Below are 20633 nucleotides of genomic sequence, written 5' to 3' on the forward strand. Positions count from 1 at the left end.
GCCGCTTTGTTGTGACTTTATGGGTCTTAAGACATGAGATTGTCAATTGTTGCTGGAGCGAGACTCAACGCGCATCTACTCCATCCCAGCCCTTGAAGTGTTGCTCGTGTTACGTGCACCCGCCCTTTCCCCTCTTCTTTTCTTCTCACCAGGTGCATTTGACGAGGGTGGTTATTCTGTTTTCCCCGTGGATTATTTAAGAGATGCTGGAGGTGCCGCTCCCTCTCTGCTCTTCACTTCCTATCAGGTTCCCGTGCTGTCGGGTTCCAGGCTGTCTGCGCTGGAGGCAGTTTTTTTTGTTTTTGTTTTGTACTTTGAGGATGGAGGTCTGGTAGTCTGGTCTGTTTTCGGGGTATTAGTTTGGTAACTTAGATAACTATTTTTTTTTTTTACTTTAGGGAAGGAAATCTGGGTCCTACGATCCATGGCGTGGCTGGCCCGGACTCCCTTCATTCCTATGTTTATTTTTGCCGGACCTCCAGACTCTGGTAGTGTTAATTTTTGGTTGATTCATTTTTTTGTTAATAAAATCTTGTGCTTAAATATATTTTCGGTTTGTGACTCATGAACATGATTTTTTTAAATGTTCTGTGATATAATGTACTTTGACAAAACTTGGCCCATTACTGACTACACACCTGCTTCAACTTGATCTGACTGTTTTAACTGAATCACACTGACTTCATCATATTTCTGAGTGGTGATGATGAGTGTGTGTTCATACTGAATGGAGGCTTTGTTCTATTTAGTGTACTTAAGAAGCTCCTTTGTTTGTCCTGCAGTGCTACACTCCATGAAGTTTTTCATAACTTCATCAACTGGAATCCCAAACCTCCTAGACTTTGTGGTAACACTAGAAGTTGATGAACTTCTGATGGGGTCCTGTGACAGCAACGAAAAGGTGGATCTAAAACAGAACATTGCTAAATCGTTCTTAACAGAGAATCCTGAGCAATTGGAGTGGTATAGAAAAATGTGTTTCCATGTGTTTCCAGTATACAAATCCTGGACTGACATTTTGATGAGTCTCTTCAACCAAACTGGAGGTACAGTATGCAACATGTTATAGCCTGTTTAACTTTTTACTGTTCTGCATCTTAGTTGTAAAGTGACCCAGGGCCTCAAGATACCAATCAGTTCAAACTCTAACATCATTTTACACATAACCTGAAATAGAGATTCATGTAAAGTAAACCATCATATCATTTTGTAATGATAATAATAATCTAAGTATTCATGAACACACACCGCTAAAAATAGCAGTCATCACACGATGTACAATGTTTTTAAGATCATCTTTAATGAATGTTTCATCTGTGAATCAGTGTTAATTACAGTCTCTGTCTCTGTCTCAGGTGTCCATGTTTTACAGATGGTGGGAGGCTGTGAGTGGGATGATGAGACTGAAGAGGTCAAAGGTTTCGCTCAGTTTGGTTATGATGGAGAAGACCTGTTGGCATTTGATCTGAATACATTTACATGGATCGCTCTAAGACCTGAGGCTTTCACCGCCAAACAGATATGGAACGCTGATGAAGATTTAAGAGAATTTTATAAGACTGCTTTAACTCGGTTTTATCCAGAGTGGCTGAAGACGTATGTGGAGTATGGGAGGAGCGTTCTGCTGAGAACAGGTAGGATCACCTGACATGATGTAGTTTATTAGACACAGTGATCTTCATATAGGCTGCTCAGACTGAACTGTCATTGTATTATTAATCCAACCTGTCTGACATCAGCTTTTTTGTAGTGCTTACATTTGTTTTAGTCCTGACCAATCACAGACATCTTTGGGTGACATCACTCACCATCAAAGCTCAGACTGTGATGTCACAGTTAGTTTAAGGAAAGTGATTTTACAGTTTCAGTGTTTCACAATAGAAATAGTTCCACTGAACATTGACACTGTGATTGACGACCTGACTGTGAATCATAAGAACAGACAGACATTGTTCTTCTCTGACTGTAGTGAGTGTCTTTAGTGGTGGTGTAGTTCCCTCCTCTGTCTGTATACAGATCATGTGGAGGCTGTGTAGCGGATGTGTTGTTATGTACCCTGTCATTATTACACTGTGGTCTGGATACATGGATCACATTACTTGACCACCATCAACACTGTCATCCTGCTTTTTTAACCATCAATATTTATTCGGCCGACACTATTACAAACTGTTGCAGGTGTAAATTTTAAGGACGATTTTCAAAAAGTACAAATACAACCAATGAATACATTTCAAGAAAAAGAGGAACAAACAAGATGAACTTTCCAAAATGTTGGTATTTATATACCACATTTTAAGTATTCTACTCTCATGTCCTTATATTTTTTACATGTTAAGAGGAAGTGTATCTCTGTCTCTACCTCGCCTGTGGTGCAGTGACTACAGACTCTTTCCTCTGTTGGCAGTCAGGACTTCCTGTGTCGTCTTCCTCTATGGTTGGACTGTGGTCACTGAGTCTGTTTGGTCAGGATCTGCTAATTTGTATTCATAGTTTGGCTTTCTCTGATTGGTGGCTGGAAAGCGGTGTTGGTCTGAGGTTGAACAGTGTTGGGTGTTGGTTGATCAGTAACTTTGGACCAGCTGACAGAATAAGTATCTTTTCTGGATTTACTTCTTGGGTTTGGAGTGACTGAAAGTTTACTGTGTGTGGAGGGCTCGATTTAAAATGTGACCAAAATTCACAACTTCTAATATTATTAATCAATTGGTAACGGCCTAATTCTGCCCTGCACGCATTGGTGGGTGTTCTTCTGTGGAGGATTAATTTGTCCCTACAGAATTCTGCATCTAGTTCTAGTGTAGTCCTGATAACCGAGCACAACCCAGAAGTCCCATTGAACTTAAAATCTGACCAGAGAAAGAAGAGTTGACTGGCGAGGACACACAAGCACATGGTCGACATGATTCACATCATGCTGCTGGTTTCACACTATTCCCCTCATCTACAGTTTGCAGCAGTGATGTGCCAACAAACATAGTATTGTAACAAAATAGTGCAAACGGAGTCTGCTAGCAAGTAAAAAAGGATGTATATGATGCATCATTTTTAATATTCTAAAAGGTTTGCAGATGTTTCTTAAGGAACAAAATACATCCAATACATTCAACATTTGCTTGAAAGCATTTTCACAACTTCTGTTATTGATTCCAAATATCATTTCTTCATCTTTCTTCTACCTTGTTTCTTTTCCTCTCTCTCCTCTTTGATATCTCTCCCTTTACTCTCCAGATCTTCCCTCAGTGTCTCTCCTCCAGAAGACTCCCTCCTCTCCAGTCAGCTGCCTCGCTACAGGTTTTTACCCTCACAGAGCCTCACTCGTCTGGAGGAAAGATGGAGAGGAGCTTCATGAGGAGGTGGACCACGGAGAGATCCTCCCCAACCACGATGGAACCTTCCAGATGAGTGTTGACCTGAACCTTTCATCAGTCACACCTTAAGACTGGACGAGGTACGACTGTGTGTTTCAGCTCTCTGGTGTGAAGGAGGACATCATCACCAAACTGGAGAAAGATCCGATCAGAACCAACTGGGGTAAGAGTGAGATCATCTTCAATAATAAACTAATTGATTGTTTTAATTTGTTCTAACCTGCTTCATCTGCACCAGTCTTAATTTATTGTATTCAACAGTGAAGCCCAGTAACATGACCGTCCTCGAACACAGTGGTTGTTCTTGTTCTCATTCTCATCGGTGCTGCTGGATTCATCGTTTACAAAAGGAAGAAAGGTGAGAGAGAAAAAGGAAAGATTTCACTACTTTGATTTCAGTCTTTGAGTTGATTTCTTTTATTCAGGTTGCAGAATTAAAACGATTATCAGAGACAGTAAATACAGTCAGCGCTAAACAGACTGAGTCAGTCTGAGTGAGTAGAAGAGAGGAATAAAGTGACTAAAGATAATCTGGCATTTACAACTGTGACTGAAATTATTTGTCTTGTTTTGATTTCAGCCATCAGCCCTCCATCTTGTAAGTAAAACTTACTTTGGTTCTATTTCAGCTGATCTGACTCACACTTCATGTTTTAGATTAAAAATGTTTGACATTATTGTGCAGATTAACCTTTTCAACATTGTTTACTGTATTTATTGTTTATAAAAGTTCCATACAGGATGTTTGTTTCTGACCTGCAGCTGCTGACAACAGTGTAGAGATCCCTGACTGGCCAAATCCAGAGACCTGAATGACAAACACACTCAGTGACTCTCCTGGTGTCACTTTATTTAGCTTTGCTGAACTAAACGACAGTAATGCTTCTTGCACTAGAAGTAACGTTATATAAAAAGGACTGATTGAAAAGGTGGGACTGTTCTCCGTTATATGGCTCTGATTGGTTGTTTTATTGATTGTTGTTTTCTGTCAAATTCATACTCAAAACATTCAGGGGACTATTCTAACTTTAACTTTACAACTTATACATTGATCCGTTCATAGAAAATATGTATTGTCATTATGTAGTAAGACACTTAGTAGTGGTAACGTTTAAGTCATGTGACCGTGATATTGTCTGTTACCAGCCTAACATTAACTAGAACCAGGGTGATGCTAACTTCAGCATACAAAAATATGTTATTGCTTCTTTTTGTGCTGATGTTTGTCTTTTCAATAAAATCCTCACATTTTAACAAGTTTGGTTCACATGCTCATTTGTGACGACACTTCAATATATTACCTGAACATTCAGTATTCTCACAGAGGATTTGAATGAGGAGATTGATATCAATGTGAACTCTGAGCAGAGTTAGCTTCCAGACAAGGTTAGCTTAGCTTAGCATGAACACTGAAGTTAGAGATTAAACAGAGAGCCAGTATCTCTGTTAAAGGAGCCTTCTGACAACTAAACAGCTGACTGACTGATGTCCTGTAACGCTTCACCTGTGAGGAGGTCATAAGATACGTTTAGAAAGAAAGAGAAACAAACTGAGACTGAGAGACTCAGAGTGAGATACATGCTGAAACATGTTTATTCACAGTAGTGATCTGAGCTGATGGTTAACACAAACTAAATGTACAAGCAACATAAAACAATAATATAAATGACTTAAACACAGAGGAACCCTGAGAGAAAATGATTAAATGTTACTATATAATACTCTAAATAATCAATATCACCTGTTTCTGTGTGATTCCTGACTGTTTGCTGCTCATCCTTCACTAACATCTACATGGTAATACTTAGAAATCTGTCTGCTTCATCTTAATCAATGTTAGTTAATATTGTTAATTAGTAGCAGCACGTTATATGATTGACAGCAACCAAGCAACCTAAAACCTGTAGCCTGTTCCTGATAGGTGCATGGAAATATGTGACATCACATGTGTTTTCCCCATTAGAGCTCTGCCCACTTCAAACATGCAGCACGTGATTCTGGAGAAACATAGTTGATTGTTGAGTCTCATTCCCAGGTCATCAAATACCAGAGCTTTGGGTCGGGCAGCTGTGAAACTCTCAGCCTCTATTTCATACATGTCTTTGCTGCCATCTAACGGCTGTTTAGTGGTATCATATACAGTATTACAAACAGGGCTGTGACACTTGTATTGTGGAGCCTGATTCCCTTTCAAGTGGATAAAATAAATATCTCACACACACTGGGTACTTTAAGGAATCCAGGTTTGACTGGTTCTGTCCAAACTGAAACCTTTAGAATATATGTGCTCTGTGGTATTTCTGTCTACTTTGCTTCAGTTGAAGTCGAGGAGCTGCTGAATGATTTCAGTGGCATCTCTGTGCAAAGGATCATTGTTATCATGGTGTTATCTACTGTCTGATGTAGAATAAGTTATAGGTGGTGATACAAATGTACATGAGGACACATTCTCTGAGATCTTAACTATCCACTGAGACCAAGATCATGTAAATTCACCTGATAGTTGTTGAGCTATTTTTGGGTATGTCCGTGTAGACAAGCCACACCTACCAGCACCATGTTTACTTCACAATATGAATAACTTAGAATAACTTCAGGAATTTAGTCGTCGTGAAACTGATAATGATCGTGTAAAATAAATAGTAATATTACCTCTCATATATGAACAGTTTATTTGCAAGAAATGTTGTTTTTTTTTAAAAATATATATATTTCTACAATGAATAAACAAACGGGAAACATATAATTTAGGACAATAGTAAGACAACAGTAGAGCAAATTACGTCTACACTGATATGAATGCAGTTTAATATCCTATATCATATAGCCCATTTCGTTTCATCTCCGTTTTCAATGCGTAACGCATAAAACACTTTGTAACTGTGTTTTGTTGCCATACAAATAAAGACTATAATGATCTTCTATTGTTAGTGTGGAGGACTGTTTGTCAATCAGGGTAATTCTCACACGTGTAGCAGATATTACCTAATAGATGGGTATATAAAGGCATGTATTTACAATGCGTTATGGCGCACAATGGCTGCTTTGGCACTGTTGGAGGATGTGGCAAACGGAAGGATACGGAGGGAGCGGAACTTCAGAGACCAGCGAGATCCACTGGCCAACAGTGACGAGTGGCTGATGAGCCGTTTCCGACTCCCACGAGCTGTCCTCTTGGATCTATGTGCGGTATTGGGCCCAGCGTTAGAGAGGAGCACCCACAGATACCACGCCGTGCCAGTCCCGCTTCACAGGGCAGTTTCTGTCTTTTTGGGGGCCCTATGCAAGATGCTGTTTGGGGGCCCCTATTTTGTCAAACTACGATGGATAGATTCGTAACCCTTTTGGGTGATCCATAAAGATGCAACAATCTATTACATTTTAAGAGGAAAACAGGCTAGAGTCGTGAAAACCTCTCTCAAATTAAAATCAAACATCTTAAGTTGACCCACACTAGTAAGTTGAACTGATAGAAAATGATAATACAGGTAAACAATAGGGATCCTTGATAGGTCAATAAATGAAACTGATGGAGTGTTCCTCAATTTTATTTTTTTAAAGTTGACATTAAACATATAACATACATACACCCAAAACTAAAGTTAAAGTTGTATAGAAAATAAAATGTGCTATTACTTAGAAATGAAAATCACAATGAGCCAGCATCCATATCAATATGCAAACAATACAAACAAAAAAACTAACAAGAATAATACTGCTGAGGTAGTAAGGAACCTTTCAAATGTAACACAAGCCCTTCAGGACCAACACAATAAACCAGCATACAATAAAAATGCAACAATGAAAACAAACCAACAATAATAACAATACTTTAAAGGAACCATACAGAACTATATAACACAATCACACCACTTTGTGATGATTATCAGTATCATCTGAGTCTTGTGTTTTAAGCAGATCTACCCTAAGCCCCTCCTCAAAATTTCTGCCTCCTTGCCAGCATATGAGAGCTGCTTACCAATCTCTGGTGCTGAAGGCGGCAGTACTGCTTTCTTATCTGCGGCTCCAAAATACTTCAGAATTGCTCCTGCAAAGACGAAACTCCTCAGGTTACCAAGCAAAACAGATCCTAAGCAAATATTCATACTGTATAATTGAGTTATGTTACACTAATGGAGAAATTCATAATCTGTTTTTATTTTAAACCTTATATACAGCACAGTGTCCCTTTAAAGCATGCACCCAATTTCAAAGTTGTCACTTTTAAGCAGTTTCAAAGAGTTATCAGACAAAGATAAATGACTGATGAGCTTTATGTGATATTGAAGGAATATCTTAGTTTATATTTCACAGAGTATTACAAAGTGAACTATTTGCTTAACTGATGATTTGGTCTTAATCTATATTCTGTGGGCAGAACTAACGGTCCTATATAGTATAGTTCACTTTAAATTGACTTTAATTTGTGTTATTGTGATTCTTTTGAATAAAACAAAGTAATACATCAAAAACATAACTAAACTGTAGGAATGTAGGCAAATGTGTTCAGGTTATACTGTCACAATAAATATTCTGATAAATGTGGAAAAGAAAGACGCAACTAGCTCAGTAGAGTTAACAATAATCCACTGAGAGCAATAATCTACTGCCACAATAGTCCATAATCATCCACAGTAGGCTTCATATGCATTAGGGTTGTTTAGCACACTTCACATTAGAGACGTACAAACTGAGGAAACACTAAAATTGATAAATTAATCATAAAAACAATCCTAAAGTTATGTTATGTGACAAATATTGAGGAGCAGAGGAGGTCTATGACGGAGCAGCAGCTCTACTGGATGAGGATACAGCAGACATGACAGATAGAGGTCATGTTTCTATTTGTCTGTTTTTAATATCCCTCTTTTACGTGTGTGTGTGTGTGTGTGTGAGAGAGAGTGGTTGCAGGTGTGTCTGATTGTAGGTTGCCCTGTGGCGCTGATTGGCCGCTTCCCTGGAGCCATAAGTTTAAAGGCCAGCTCCTCCCAGTTCCTGCAGGCTCTCCTCTGCTGTCCCAGACTGCCAGCAATGTGTGACTGTGATAAAAATATCTGTTAATAAAACTATTGAAAAATGCTTTGCTGCTGGTGGTGCTTGGTAAGAGGGGAGTCTCACACTCTTGTTGCACCAGGGTTTCCCCTAGGCCCTGGTCGTAACAATTGGGGGCTCGTCAGGGATCTGAATGTCCATGAGGTGAGGTAGATGTAGTTTGTGTAATTGGCCTTTAGTTAAGTGTAGTGGTCATCTCTTTTGTTAAGTTGTTGCTAGGGTTAGGGTTAGGCATGTTGTGTGTCTGTCTGAGCACCCTGACCAGTACGCTGCCGGGCATTTTCAAGAATTTGCCACCTTTTGTTATTTTGCCTTTCTTATTTTTGGTGGTAATCCTGAGTGGGGGTACGCTTCAGTGATTCGCAGTTGACTAGATTCCTGGTCTTCGGTGATTCAGTGAGTTCAGCGTTTAAAGACGCCTCGAGCTCGGCAAGCCACTGAAGACTAGCTAGGAGAGTTAGCCACCTTTTGTAGGCAGGTCAAGTTGGGGTGTCTCTACAGTTTTCCTTCGTTGATACTTTGCACAGCAACGTAGTTTTGTGTGAGATGGCTGCTTTTGTGTTGGTCACGTTGTGATGTGTGGCCCTAATTAATACTTGTGTGCAGTAACTTTTTGTGACCTTTTGGTTGTGGTAACTGGACTCCACTTTTGTTGGGTCACTTGTGGTTGCAGCTTAGGTGTAAGCTGGCAACATTTGTGTGTAGTGTTGACTATACAGTGATGCCTTTTGTGTGGTGGCTGTTGCAGTCCACTTTTGGTGTGGTCAAATAGGTGTTACTGATTTAGTGTATTAATTAGTATGATTGGCATGGTGTCACTCCCCAGATCAGTGGATCTTGAGTGGTGGATGTGGCTTCCCAGTTTGTCTGGTCACTTTTGTCTCTTTTTGTTACACTCCTTTTACAGTAACGTGTGGTTGGAGATCACAAGGTGTCCATTTTGGGTGTGGTAGTGGCAGTTCACTTTTGTCGGGTCACTTGTGGTTGCAGCTTAGGTGTAAGCTGGCAACATTTGTGTGTAGTGTTGACTATACAGTGATGCCTTTTGTGTGGTGGCTGTTGCACTCCACTGTGTTGGGCACCTGTTGCTGTTTTTGGTGTGCCTGTCTCCGTTACCACAGTTGGTGCATTTGCTTTTTGTGTTCTCTTCTCATGGTGGTGGCCATTTTGTTTGTGGGAGTGGCACCCACAGACTTGATTTTGGTCCTGTGCAGAAGTGTTTTCATGTAGAATGGTTTTAAAAGGGAACAGACTTGTGATTGCTCATCACCCGATTGCATGCCATGAACTTGAACATTACTTTAGGGAGAAATGTTCAGTTTTAAGGGAGGAGGTGTTACGACCCTAGAGGTCATGTTTCTATTTGTCTTTTTGTTCTATTTTTCTATTTTGTTTTTAATATCCCTCTTTTACGTGTGTGTGAGAGAGAGTGGTTGCAGGTGTGTCTGATTGTAGGTTGCCCTGTGGCGCTGATTGGCTGCTTCCCTGGAGCTATAAGTTTAAAGGCCAGCTCCTCCCAGTTCCTGCAGGCTCTCCTCTGCTGTCCCAGACTGCCAGCAATGTGATTGTGATAAAAATATTTGTTAATAAAACTATTGAAAAATGCTTTGCTGCTGGTGGTGCTTGGTAAGAGGGGAGTCTCACACTCTTGTTGCGCCAGGGTTTCCCCTAGGCCCTGGTCCTAACACCCTCCCTCACAAATATGATGCCAACGAACTGGACCTGCTGTGATTCACCAAAACGGGTTTCACTTCAGTCAATCAGTGTTATGGCCTTCACATGTGAGATACATTTTATTTTAGCCCTCTCCTAAAGCAAACACTTAAGCTAGCTAAAAAAAAAATCGGCATTTTAGCTAGCCCCTCCAACCCACATCATGAAAAAAAAACCTACCTTTATTCAGCTAGTGTTTTTCTTCATCTAGTTTCTTCTTTTTTCTGCACCAGATGAATACGTTAGTTTGGACGCCATGCCGTTAATGACCTGAACTTATGGCTCAGAGCAATTCCCCGCCCCCTCCTAGTTTAGTAGTACTGGTCGTCATAGCAACGCGGCGTGGTAGACACCAGATCTGACCAATCAGCGGGCCAGGTGTCAGGTCCTTTTCACAACTTTTCCTTCGGATCATTTCTCAGGTATTGCAGCTGACCTTGCAACTTGAGGGGGCCCCCTAGTGGCGCGGGGGCCCTATGCACCCGCATAGTACGCTTATAGCAAGAAACGGCTCTGCAGGTGAGTTTACATGATCATGGTCTCAGTGGATAGTTCAGATCTCAGAGAATGTGTCCTCATGTACATTTGTATCACCACCTATAACTTATTCTACATCAGACAGTAGATAACACCATGATAACAATGATCCTTTGCACAGAGATGCCACTGAAATCATTAAGCAGCTCCTCAACTTCAACTGAACCAAAGTAGACAGAAATACCACAGAGCACATATATTCTACAAAGGTTTCAGTTTGGACAGAACCAGTCAAACCTGGATTCCTTAAAGTACCCAGTGTGTGAGAGATATTTATTATTATTATTATTAACAGTCAGGAGTCACACAGAAACAGGTGATATTGATTATTTAGAGTATTATATAGTAACATTTAATCATTTTCATTCAGGGTTCCTCTGTGTTTAAGTCATTTCTATTACTGTTGTATGTTGCTTGTACATTTAATTGGTGTTAAACATCAGCTCAGATCACTACTGTGAATAAACATGTTTCAACATGTATCTCACTCTGAGTCTCTCAGTCTCAGTTTGTTTCTCTTTCTTTCTAAACGTATCTTATGACCTCCTCACAGGTGAAGCGTTACAGGACATCAGTCAGTCAGCTGTTTAGTTGTCAGAAGGCTCCTTTAACAGAGATACTGGCTCTCTGATTAATCTCTAACTTCAGTGTTCATGCTAAGCTAAGCTAACCTTGTCTGGGAGCTAACTCTGCTCAGAGTTCACATTGATATCAATCTCCTCATTCAAATCCTCTGTGAGAATACTGAATGTTCAGGTAATATATTGAAGTGTCGTCACAAATGAGCATGTGGACCAAACTTTTCAAAATGTGAGGATTTTATTGAAAAGACAAACATCAGCACAGAAACAAAGAACAACACATTTGAGTTTAACATTCATTCATGTTCATCAATGTAAAGGAATTGACATGTTTAGTCTCATCAGTTCATAGTCATACATTTGTCCCGAGCAATTTGCTCCACTACATCAGCGCCTCAGTGGTGGAACAAACTCCCAACCAATGTCAGGACAGCAGAGTCACTCGCCATCTTTTCGCAAAAAGACTCAAGATTCGCTTGTTCAGAAACAACCTTGACCCTGCATAGCATCCATCCCACCCCCCTACCTCCCACTCTGCTCACCACTCATACGAGAGACACACTGGCTCAAGGCATGGACAGGCCATCTGGCGTACTGGGCCGACGCACATTTTGGGTGCCCCTCCCCCTTGACCAAGGTTATCAAATTTTGCAATTTGAGCTGACCACAGTTGGAGAGGAGTGGAAATGGATAAACCACAAACGCGCCAGGGGGGCACAGAGAAGCTACGAGAAAAAAGGCTAAAAAGCCAACAAGAGGACGCAGCAAAATGTGCTTAAACTACTGATATGTTTGTTATTGCAACCACAAGTTCAACTGTGGCAGCAGGTGCAGGGCCGGAGAAGGAAGGAGAATTAGCTATTCAGGTGGATTTGGAGGAGAAGCCCAGTAAGAAATAGCTGAAATGTTAGCAGAATGAAGAGGGACGTTTCATGTAGGGAGGGCGGAGGGCTGGTGTGTGTGTGTGTGTGTGTGTGTGTGTGTGTGTGTGTGTGTGTGTGTGCGTGTGTGTGTGTGAGAATTGCCTTTGTTTTCAAATAATGCTATGAGAAGTACAGTGTGATTTTAGCTTGACATAAAGTTACAGTTTGCAGGTACTACAGCTTAATTGTCATTTAATATTAGTAAAACATTGCTTTGCCAAAATGATGATTTATCATTGATAGGTAACCAGAGAAATAACACTAGTGAAATTAACATTCCTGCCTCGCTCTCTTTCTCTGTGTTCAGTCAAGCCAGACTGTTGAAATAGGAGTGCAGGAGTCACAGGGAGATCAGGCACTATTTTAGCCGCCCTCATTCCACAAAGAGGCAGGAATTTATTAAGTTTCACCTACGACAGGATGCCACAAACCCTGTCCTCCAGAGCTTTAATTTGTTTTGTTTGCCTTGTTTTTAACAAGCCCAATGATCCAAGTACTTTCATTAGAGGCATGACAGACTGGAGGCATGTGCACCAAAGAATATCAAGCATTAAACTGAAGAGAGCATCTCTGCAGACATCAAGAAAGCAGGGCTGTTTCTGTGCAGCTTGACACAACTCAAGATATTACAGGGAAAGATCAGTGTTCTGTGATTTTAAGGGTATGTCATAGATCCATGAAAGGCTGGTCGCAGTCGTACAATGCAGCACAACTACAGGACAGTTGTTTGTGACTCTGTTAACTGAAGTACTTGAGCAGCTGAAGTTGGACATCGGCCTGTGCATCGGCAACTCCACAGATGGAGCCTCTAAGACAGGGGTGGGGAACCTTTTTCCAATCGAGGGCCATTTCAATTTTCATACTGTCCCTCAGAGGCCATGACATTTTTTTTTTTAAAGGTAAGCAGCTCACAACATAATTTTTATGGCCTTCTTTAACTTCACTGGAGAGATGGCCCAGGATGAAAGCCTCAGTGATTCAGGAAAGACCTATAAGGACAATGTTCACCACCAGATTCTTGATACAGCTGTTGAAGCCATGCACAAATGATTCCTCATCCTGTATGCAGATTTATCCCTCCTACATCCCCAAAACTTCCCCCTTATCCACACCAGTGCTCTGCTTAAATCTGTACTTGAAGGACTCAGCAAGTGCCGAGATGCTGGTCATCGCTCCCGCCAGACAGAGACACCATGTTGATCAGGTGACTGTAACTCTCGACAACTGCGTTATTTCTCAAAGCTCAACCATCAAGAATCTAGGTGTTACTTTTGATTCTACACTCTCCTTTGATCAGCACATCAAAGAAATGACCAAGATCTCCTTCTACCACCTGCGCAATATAGCTAAAATTAGGTCCTTCCTGTCCACTGCAGATGCAGAGATCCTGATTCATGCCTTTGTTTCGTCTAGGCTGGATTGCTGCAATGCCTTATTTTCAGGTCTTCCACATGAGAGCACTAAAAGTCTTCAGATGGTTCAGAATGCTGCAGCCAGAGTCTTAACACGTACAAGAAAATTTGACACCAATCTTAGCCTTGATACTGACACAGTGAGTGACAGAGTTACAGAGAAGAGTTAATTAATGAAGAAACTACTTTTGTAAGGTGAGATTTATGATAAATAAATAAAATTGTGTTAAATTAGTGGATTAAATTACATTTTTTGACAGAAAGTAATGTGATTATTGTTCTCTCCTCTCTCAGGGTACCCTTGCTGCTTTCAGTTCTCCAAGTTTGTAATCACTTATATCTGTCATTCAGGTCTCTGGATTCATTTACATTTAGGGCATTTATCAGACACTTGTATCCAAAGCGAATTACAGTAATTCATACATAAAAGCATATACTGATGGCAGTGGCTGCCATGCAAGGTGCCGACCAGCACATCAGAAGCAGGTTGGGGTTTAGTAACTTGCCAAAGGACACTTCAACATGCAGACCAGCTGCTGAGAGAGCTCTGTGCTGTTGTCAGGAGCTGCAGGGCAGAAACACACATCCTGGATTGAACTTTTATAAACAATAAATACAGGAAACAGTGCTGAAAAGGTTAATCTGCACAATAATGTGAAACATGTTTTAATCTAAAACATGAAGTGTGAGTCAGATCAGCTGAAATAGAACCAAAGTAAGTTTTACTTACAAGATGGAGGGCTGATGGCTGAAATCAGAACAAGACAAATAATTTCAGTCACAGTTGTAAATGCCAGATTATCTTTAGTCATTTTATTCCTCTCTTCTACTCACTCAGACTGAGTATCTGTTTATACTCAGTCTGTTTAGTGCTGACTGTATTTACTTTCTGTGATGCTTGTTTTAATAACAAAATAAATCAACTCAAAGACTGAAATCAAAGTATTGAAATCTTTCCTTTTTCTCTCTCACCTTTCTTCTTTTTGTAAACGATGAATCCAGCAGCACCGATGAGAATGAGAGCAAGAACAACCACTGCAGCAGTGACGAGGACGGTCATGTTACTGGGCTTCACTGTTGAATACAATAATAGTTTATTATTACAGTTTTTGTTGTTGTTCCCATGCACTCCCCTTCAGCACCCTCTGATCTCACTCTTACCCCAGTTGGTTCTGATCCGATCTTTCTCCAGTTTGGTGATGATTTCCTCCTTCACACCAGAGAGCTGAAACACACAGTCGTACCTCGTCCAGTCTTCAGGTGTGACTGATGAAAGGTTCAGGTCAACACTCATCTGGAAGGTTCCATCGTGGTTGGGGAGGATCTCTCCATGGTCCACCTCCTCATGAAGCTCCTCTCCATCTTTCCTCCAGACGAGTGAGGCTCTGTGAGGGTAGAAACCTGTAGCGAGGCAGCTGACTGGAGAGGAGGGAGTCTTCTGGAGGAGAGACACTGAGGGAAGCTCTGGAGAGTAAAGAGAGAGATATTAAAGAGGAGAGAGAGGAAAAGAAACAAGGTAAAAGAAAGATGAAGAAATTACATTTGGAATCAATAACAGAAGGTGTGAAAGTGGTGATGGTGGCCAAGTAATGTGCTCCATGTATCCAGACTAGGGCTGCACAAAAAATCGTTAAAAAATCGCGATCTCGATTCACACATACACGTGATCTCATTTCTACACACAGCGATTCTGAAGCATTTTATATCTCGAGCCGAATCACAAACAAATGCTCCTATTTTCCTCCCGGATTTTTTGAAGCGCCCCCAAACGCAGCACGGCCGCTGCCTCCGCCCTCAGGTCTTGGGAAGATGTTGACGTTTAATTTAATGTTTGAGACGTCTTTTGCCAGGCAGAAAGAGCATTAATGACTGTTTTTCAAAGACACCGGACTATTTGTAAAAAAAAAAACCAACACATTTCGTCAAACCGATACACTGAAAATGTGCGTAAGCAAACCCATTTTGTGTCGTCTTTTACGTTATGAAAATCAGATTAATGACTGAGCAAGGGATGTGGCAGAAGTATTGAGGGAACACGGCACGTAGACGCAGAATATTGTCATTTAACTCAACATATCAATGTGTTATTTTGACACACAAAAACATTAAAAAATAGGGTCATGTTTTATATCACTTCAAATAACTGTACTGGCTAGAGATTTATTAACGGTGACGTTTAAGTGCATGTCAGAAAGTGACATACAAATACATTTATTGCAAAAATGACAGATGTATTCTTGAATCCATTTAAATTGTTCATGTTTGATTTGTTTATTGTAAAAAGCAGAAAGTTTGTACATTTTGTCAATAAACCTAATTTGCAATGGGGGTGCGATAATTTTAAGTGCAAATGTCAATCCTACCTGGATCCCCATAAAACAAACTGACACAATTATGGTTTGCTTTCTTCAGAGTCCACAGGACACCGACCACATGTACAGTAAGAGGCCTTACAGCTTTCCACCCAGAGAGCATGTTAATGTGACTGAAGATTAACCCAAGAGAACAACATGTCCAGTGTTTACAGCTGTGCACTAAGCCATGACTTTGTGTGTCTTGATTAAGGACTATAATGGCAGCATGGACTAACATGATGTGGTCACCACAACCAGAGACGTTGGGATCCTGAGTGAAGACGCATCTTTCCACAGGCTTGTGGTGAGGACATGCAAAGGATCAACAAACAACAAATCTTATTTGATATACTTAACCAGAATAATTAGGTTTAACATCTGAATGCTGTTTGATCAGATTTTAGGAAAGGGCTCAGCAAGCTGAACACCATAGAAAAGTCACTAGTGACCTTCATGTAACGTTCATCACTCAGGATAACAGTCTACTGCAACATCTTGAAGTGAGTTTGAAAATGGAAGTTAAGTCACATAGTGTAACTCATTTTGGTCCAAATATGTTAAATGAATGATTTAAGTGAAACATTTTCTGTTAGCCTAGTGTTCGTACATTTATTTTGAGCATTCTCCTAAGAAATATATATATTTACAGGCGGTCATCACATGAAAAGTTACATCCTCATGGGCTCATGACACAGGCAACAGTCCATGCCCTTTCAGCTGTCCATGCATTTTCCATTGACAGAGCCACAGAAGTGTATAAATGTGGACTGCAGTATGACTTGAGGTATGCTACATACATAAGGAGAGTGCTAATACCTATAAGTATTGTTTTTTACCTTGTTTATGACAGCCTTTCCGTGTTAATTTCCTTTTACTAATCGCTATTTTCTTCCATTTTGTCTCATCAGTGAAAAACGGCTGTTGGCTCATTACATGACAAACAACATGAGCAAGCAGGCAAAACAGCAACTAGAAAAATATGCTGAAAAACTCAGAAGAGCTCTGGACTCTGAGGAGTTTTTAAAGACGCTTTAGAATGTATGTAGGATGAATTAAAAAATAGTCTGTGAAATGATAATGTTTTATTTTATTGCCAATAAAAGTTGTTGCTGGCTAATTCATTTGTCTCAACTTTTGTGTTTTGAGGTACATATTTTAAAGACCTGTGTATGGTCATATTTATAAATACATAAATACATTTTATTTGTGTCAAAGGGCATGCAGTCTTTTCTGTTAACCCATAAGAAATCATCACCTTAGAGTGATAATTATGGCATCTGATGTAGTAGGCCAAGCTCTGTGACAGTGTGGCTCTTAGAAAAACGGCTGGTGGAAACAACCTATTTTAATTGAAATGACTACTACTAATTATTATTATTATTATTGTAAATATTTTATTTTATTGAGTTTAAAATAACCTTGTGCACATACATTAGTCACTTATATAAAAAATGAAAAGATGCATGCACCAGATTTAGCAGGCCTATCTAATCTTTTATCAGATTAATCTTTTATCCCAATCCTTTAATTTTTTTTATTACTTAACTTTCTATTTTTGTATATATTTATAGTTTCAAGCAAATTGTTTGCATTGAAAAGCATTTAATGTTGTGAATCAACCGTTAAAGTTGTTAAAAATGATCTGGTTATTGCTTTGTTTCCTTTGTGTTTGCTTTCTAAGTGCTCAGGGCCTCCACAGCCACCGTAGTGTTGTATGGGCGTGTTTTGTATGGGCGTGGTTTGTAATGGGCGTGGTTTGGAGCGGCTCTGGCTTGGCTGCGGCTGCAACTAGACCCTTCTCGCCTCGGACGGTACACTTACTTCCGCCTCGACTGCTAGCTTGTTGTTGTAGCGACAAGCTAGGAACGGTCGCTACTTTCAAATTAAAAGCCCCCCGCTAAGAACCCAGTTCTAAACTCCAATGGGGTGCAATGTAAAGCCCTTATTTTGAAGACAAATTTGTTGTCAACTGTTTGCAGCATAACTTCGGGCTTCACGTCACATGTTTACCTCTACTTCTGAGGCGGCTTTTGGAAAGGAAGAATATTATGCCTCCGTTTTAGAAAGCCGATCACAGCAGCTATCACATATCACCTAGCCAAAGCTACGGCCCCAATAAACACTGTACAACATGAGGTATTAGAGGATGTCCTCTCATCTTGGAGACTAATTTTTTTTTTACTTTTGTAAAAATAATTTCTCATCCAATGATAGAACTAACAAAACAAAAAAAAACATTGCTTTGGCAGAGGCATAGTAGTATGCCTCTGCCACACTACAATGTTTTTTTTTGTTTTGTTCAAGTTCATCAGTGCAATACACATTTTGTGAAAAAAATCGTGCCAGAGAATCGTGATCTCAATTCTAAGCAAAAAAATCGTGATTCACATTTTTTCCAGAATCGTGCAGCCCTAATCCAGACCACAGTGTAATAATGACAGGGTTCATAACAACACATCTGCTACACAGCCTCCACATGATCTGTATACAGACAGAGGAGGGAACTACACCACCACTAAAGACACTCACTACAGTCAGAGAAGAACAATGTCTGTCTGTTCTTATGATTCACAGTCAGGTCGTCAATCACAGTGTCAATGTTCAGTGGAACTATTTCTATTGTGAAACACTGAAAATGTAAAATCACTTTCCTTCTGAGCTTTGATGGTGAGTGATGTCACCCAAAGATGTCTGTGATTGGTCAGGACTTAAACTAATGTAACCACTACAAAAAAGCTGATGTCAGACAGGTTGGATTAATAATACAATTACAGTTCAGTCTGAGCAGCCTATATGAAGATCACTGTGTCTGATAAACTACATCAGGTCAGGTGATCCTACCTGTTCTCAGAATGTCCTTCAAATCCTCCACATACGTCTTCAGCTGCTCTGGACACATCAGAGTAAAAACGGTCTTATAGCGTTCGCTTAAATCTTTACCAGCTTCCCATCTCAGTGTGATGTTGACAGCCTCAGGTCTTAGAGCGATCCATGTAAATGTATTTGGATCCAATTCCAAGAGGTCTTCTCCATCATAACCAAACCGAGCGAAACCTTTGAGCACATCAGTCTCATCATCCCACTCACAGCCCTCCACCGTCTGTAAAACATGGACACCTGAGACAGAGACAGAGACTGTAATTAACACTGATTCACAGATGAAACATTTCATGCGATCATGAATCAGATTATTATCAGTAGTTTGTGTTTAACAGCTTCAGCAACAAGTCTAACTAGCAGCTGATTAATGTTGACATGATGAATGACAGGTAGTGGCTGGACCACTGAAGACAAACTGATATGATGGTTTACTTTACATGAATCTCTATTTCAGGTTATGTGTAAAATGATGTTAGAGTTTGAACTGATGGGTATCTTGAGGCCCTGGGTCACTTTACAACTAAGATGCAGAACAGTAAAAAGTTAAACAGGCTATAACATGTTACATACTGTACCTTCACTTTCAATGAAGAGACTCATCAAACTGCTTGTGTAGGCTTTGAGGGAGTTTGGCAGAACCTGGAAACACCGATGTCTGTAAGACTCCAACCGCTCAGGAGACTTCATGAAGAATAAGTTAGCAATGTCATGTTTCACGTCCATCTTTTTGTTGCTGTCACAGTACACCATCAGAAGTTCATCAACTTCTACTGTCGCCACAATTTCTGGGATGTTTGGGATTCCAGTTGATGCAGTTATGAAATGCTTCAGGGAGTGTAGCACTGCAGGACAAACAAAGGAGCTTATTAAGTACACTAATCATAAATAATGTGCAGGACAAACAGCTTCCAATCAGTATGAACACACACTCATCATCACCACTCAGAAACATGATGAGTCAGTGTGATTCAGTTAAAACAGTCTGATCGAGTTGAAACAAAAGTGAAACCAAACTTGGAGCAAAGGAGTCGAGTGGAATTTAAAGGTTTAAAATGTGATCTTACCTGGTGATGAAACGTGACAGAAGAGAAGCAACAACAATAACGTTCTCATCTTGATTTGATGAAGACGAGTGAGTGAAGGACCGAGCTGGATCAGCTGTTTCCTGTTGGTCATCCTGGCACAGGGAAGTGAGAGTGTTTCTGTCCTAAGAAGAAAGATAGTCCAGACCGCCTCCAAGTGATCCAGTCCTCATCAACCCCCCTCACATTAAGTAACATATTAACAGTGTCATCAGCTTTCGAACTCCCTCACTTCCTTCCTTTTTTCAAATATCTACAGTGATTAAAAATAAAAACAGACAAAAGAACCTTGAGTCAGAGATTGGGTCAGACTGAAAATGTTTGTTTTCTCTCTGCGTTCAAGTGAGCAACACTTAACGGTAAGACATTGTCGATTCATGCTGGTATCTTTAAAAAGTGAATTAGTTTTAAATCGGTCACAATGGGTGGCAGCTGTCGATCAGGGTTAGAGCCAGCGTCTCATTTCAGAAGGTTGGTGGTTCGACCCCCTGGTCTGCATGTTGAAGTGTCCTTTGGCAAGATACTGAACCCCAAACTGCTCCTGATGTGCTGGTTGGCACCTTGCATGGCAGCCACCACAATCAGTGTGTGAATGTGTGTATAAATCACTCTAAGTCACTTTGGACAAAAGCGTCTGATAAATGCCCTAAAAATATAAATCACCCTCATGAATGAACCATACATCAATAACTGTATAATTTTACACATTAACCATGATGATAAAGATA

General features: G+C 40.3%; 1 protein-coding gene, 1 long non-coding RNA gene and 1 pseudogene across 2 annotated transcripts; 2 read left to right on the plus strand and 1 right to left on the minus strand.

Moving 5' to 3' along the window:
* Positions 1-431: 431 nt before the first annotated feature.
* LOC115577743 (major histocompatibility complex class I-related gene protein-like) lies at positions 432-4575 on the plus strand (annotated as a pseudogene).
* Positions 4576-14559: 9984 nt separating this feature from the next.
* On the minus strand, positions 14560-19963 carry LOC115577738 (BOLA class I histocompatibility antigen, alpha chain BL3-7-like; the record flags this gene model as incomplete). The annotated part of the gene is made up of 5 exons (XM_030410630.1): positions 19888-19963; positions 19399-19665; positions 18785-19060; positions 14751-15053; positions 14560-14663 (listed from the first exon to the last, which is right to left on the minus strand). Coding segments are annotated over exons 1-5 (999 nt in total), but the record flags the coding sequence as incomplete, so codon positions are not given.
* LOC115577739 (uncharacterized) lies at positions 15595-17064 on the plus strand. The gene is made up of 5 exons (XR_003983271.1): positions 15595-16070; positions 16155-16247; positions 16341-16443; positions 16593-16727; positions 16852-17064. It is a non-coding gene; the product is annotated as an uncharacterized LOC115577739 (long non-coding RNA).
* Positions 19964-20633: the final 670 nt, after the last annotated feature.

This window comes from Sparus aurata, unplaced genomic scaffold (assembly GCF_900880675.1).
Source record: "Sparus aurata unplaced genomic scaffold, fSpaAur1.1, whole genome shotgun sequence".
Taxonomy (NCBI): Eukaryota; Metazoa; Chordata; class Actinopteri; order Spariformes; family Sparidae; genus Sparus; species Sparus aurata.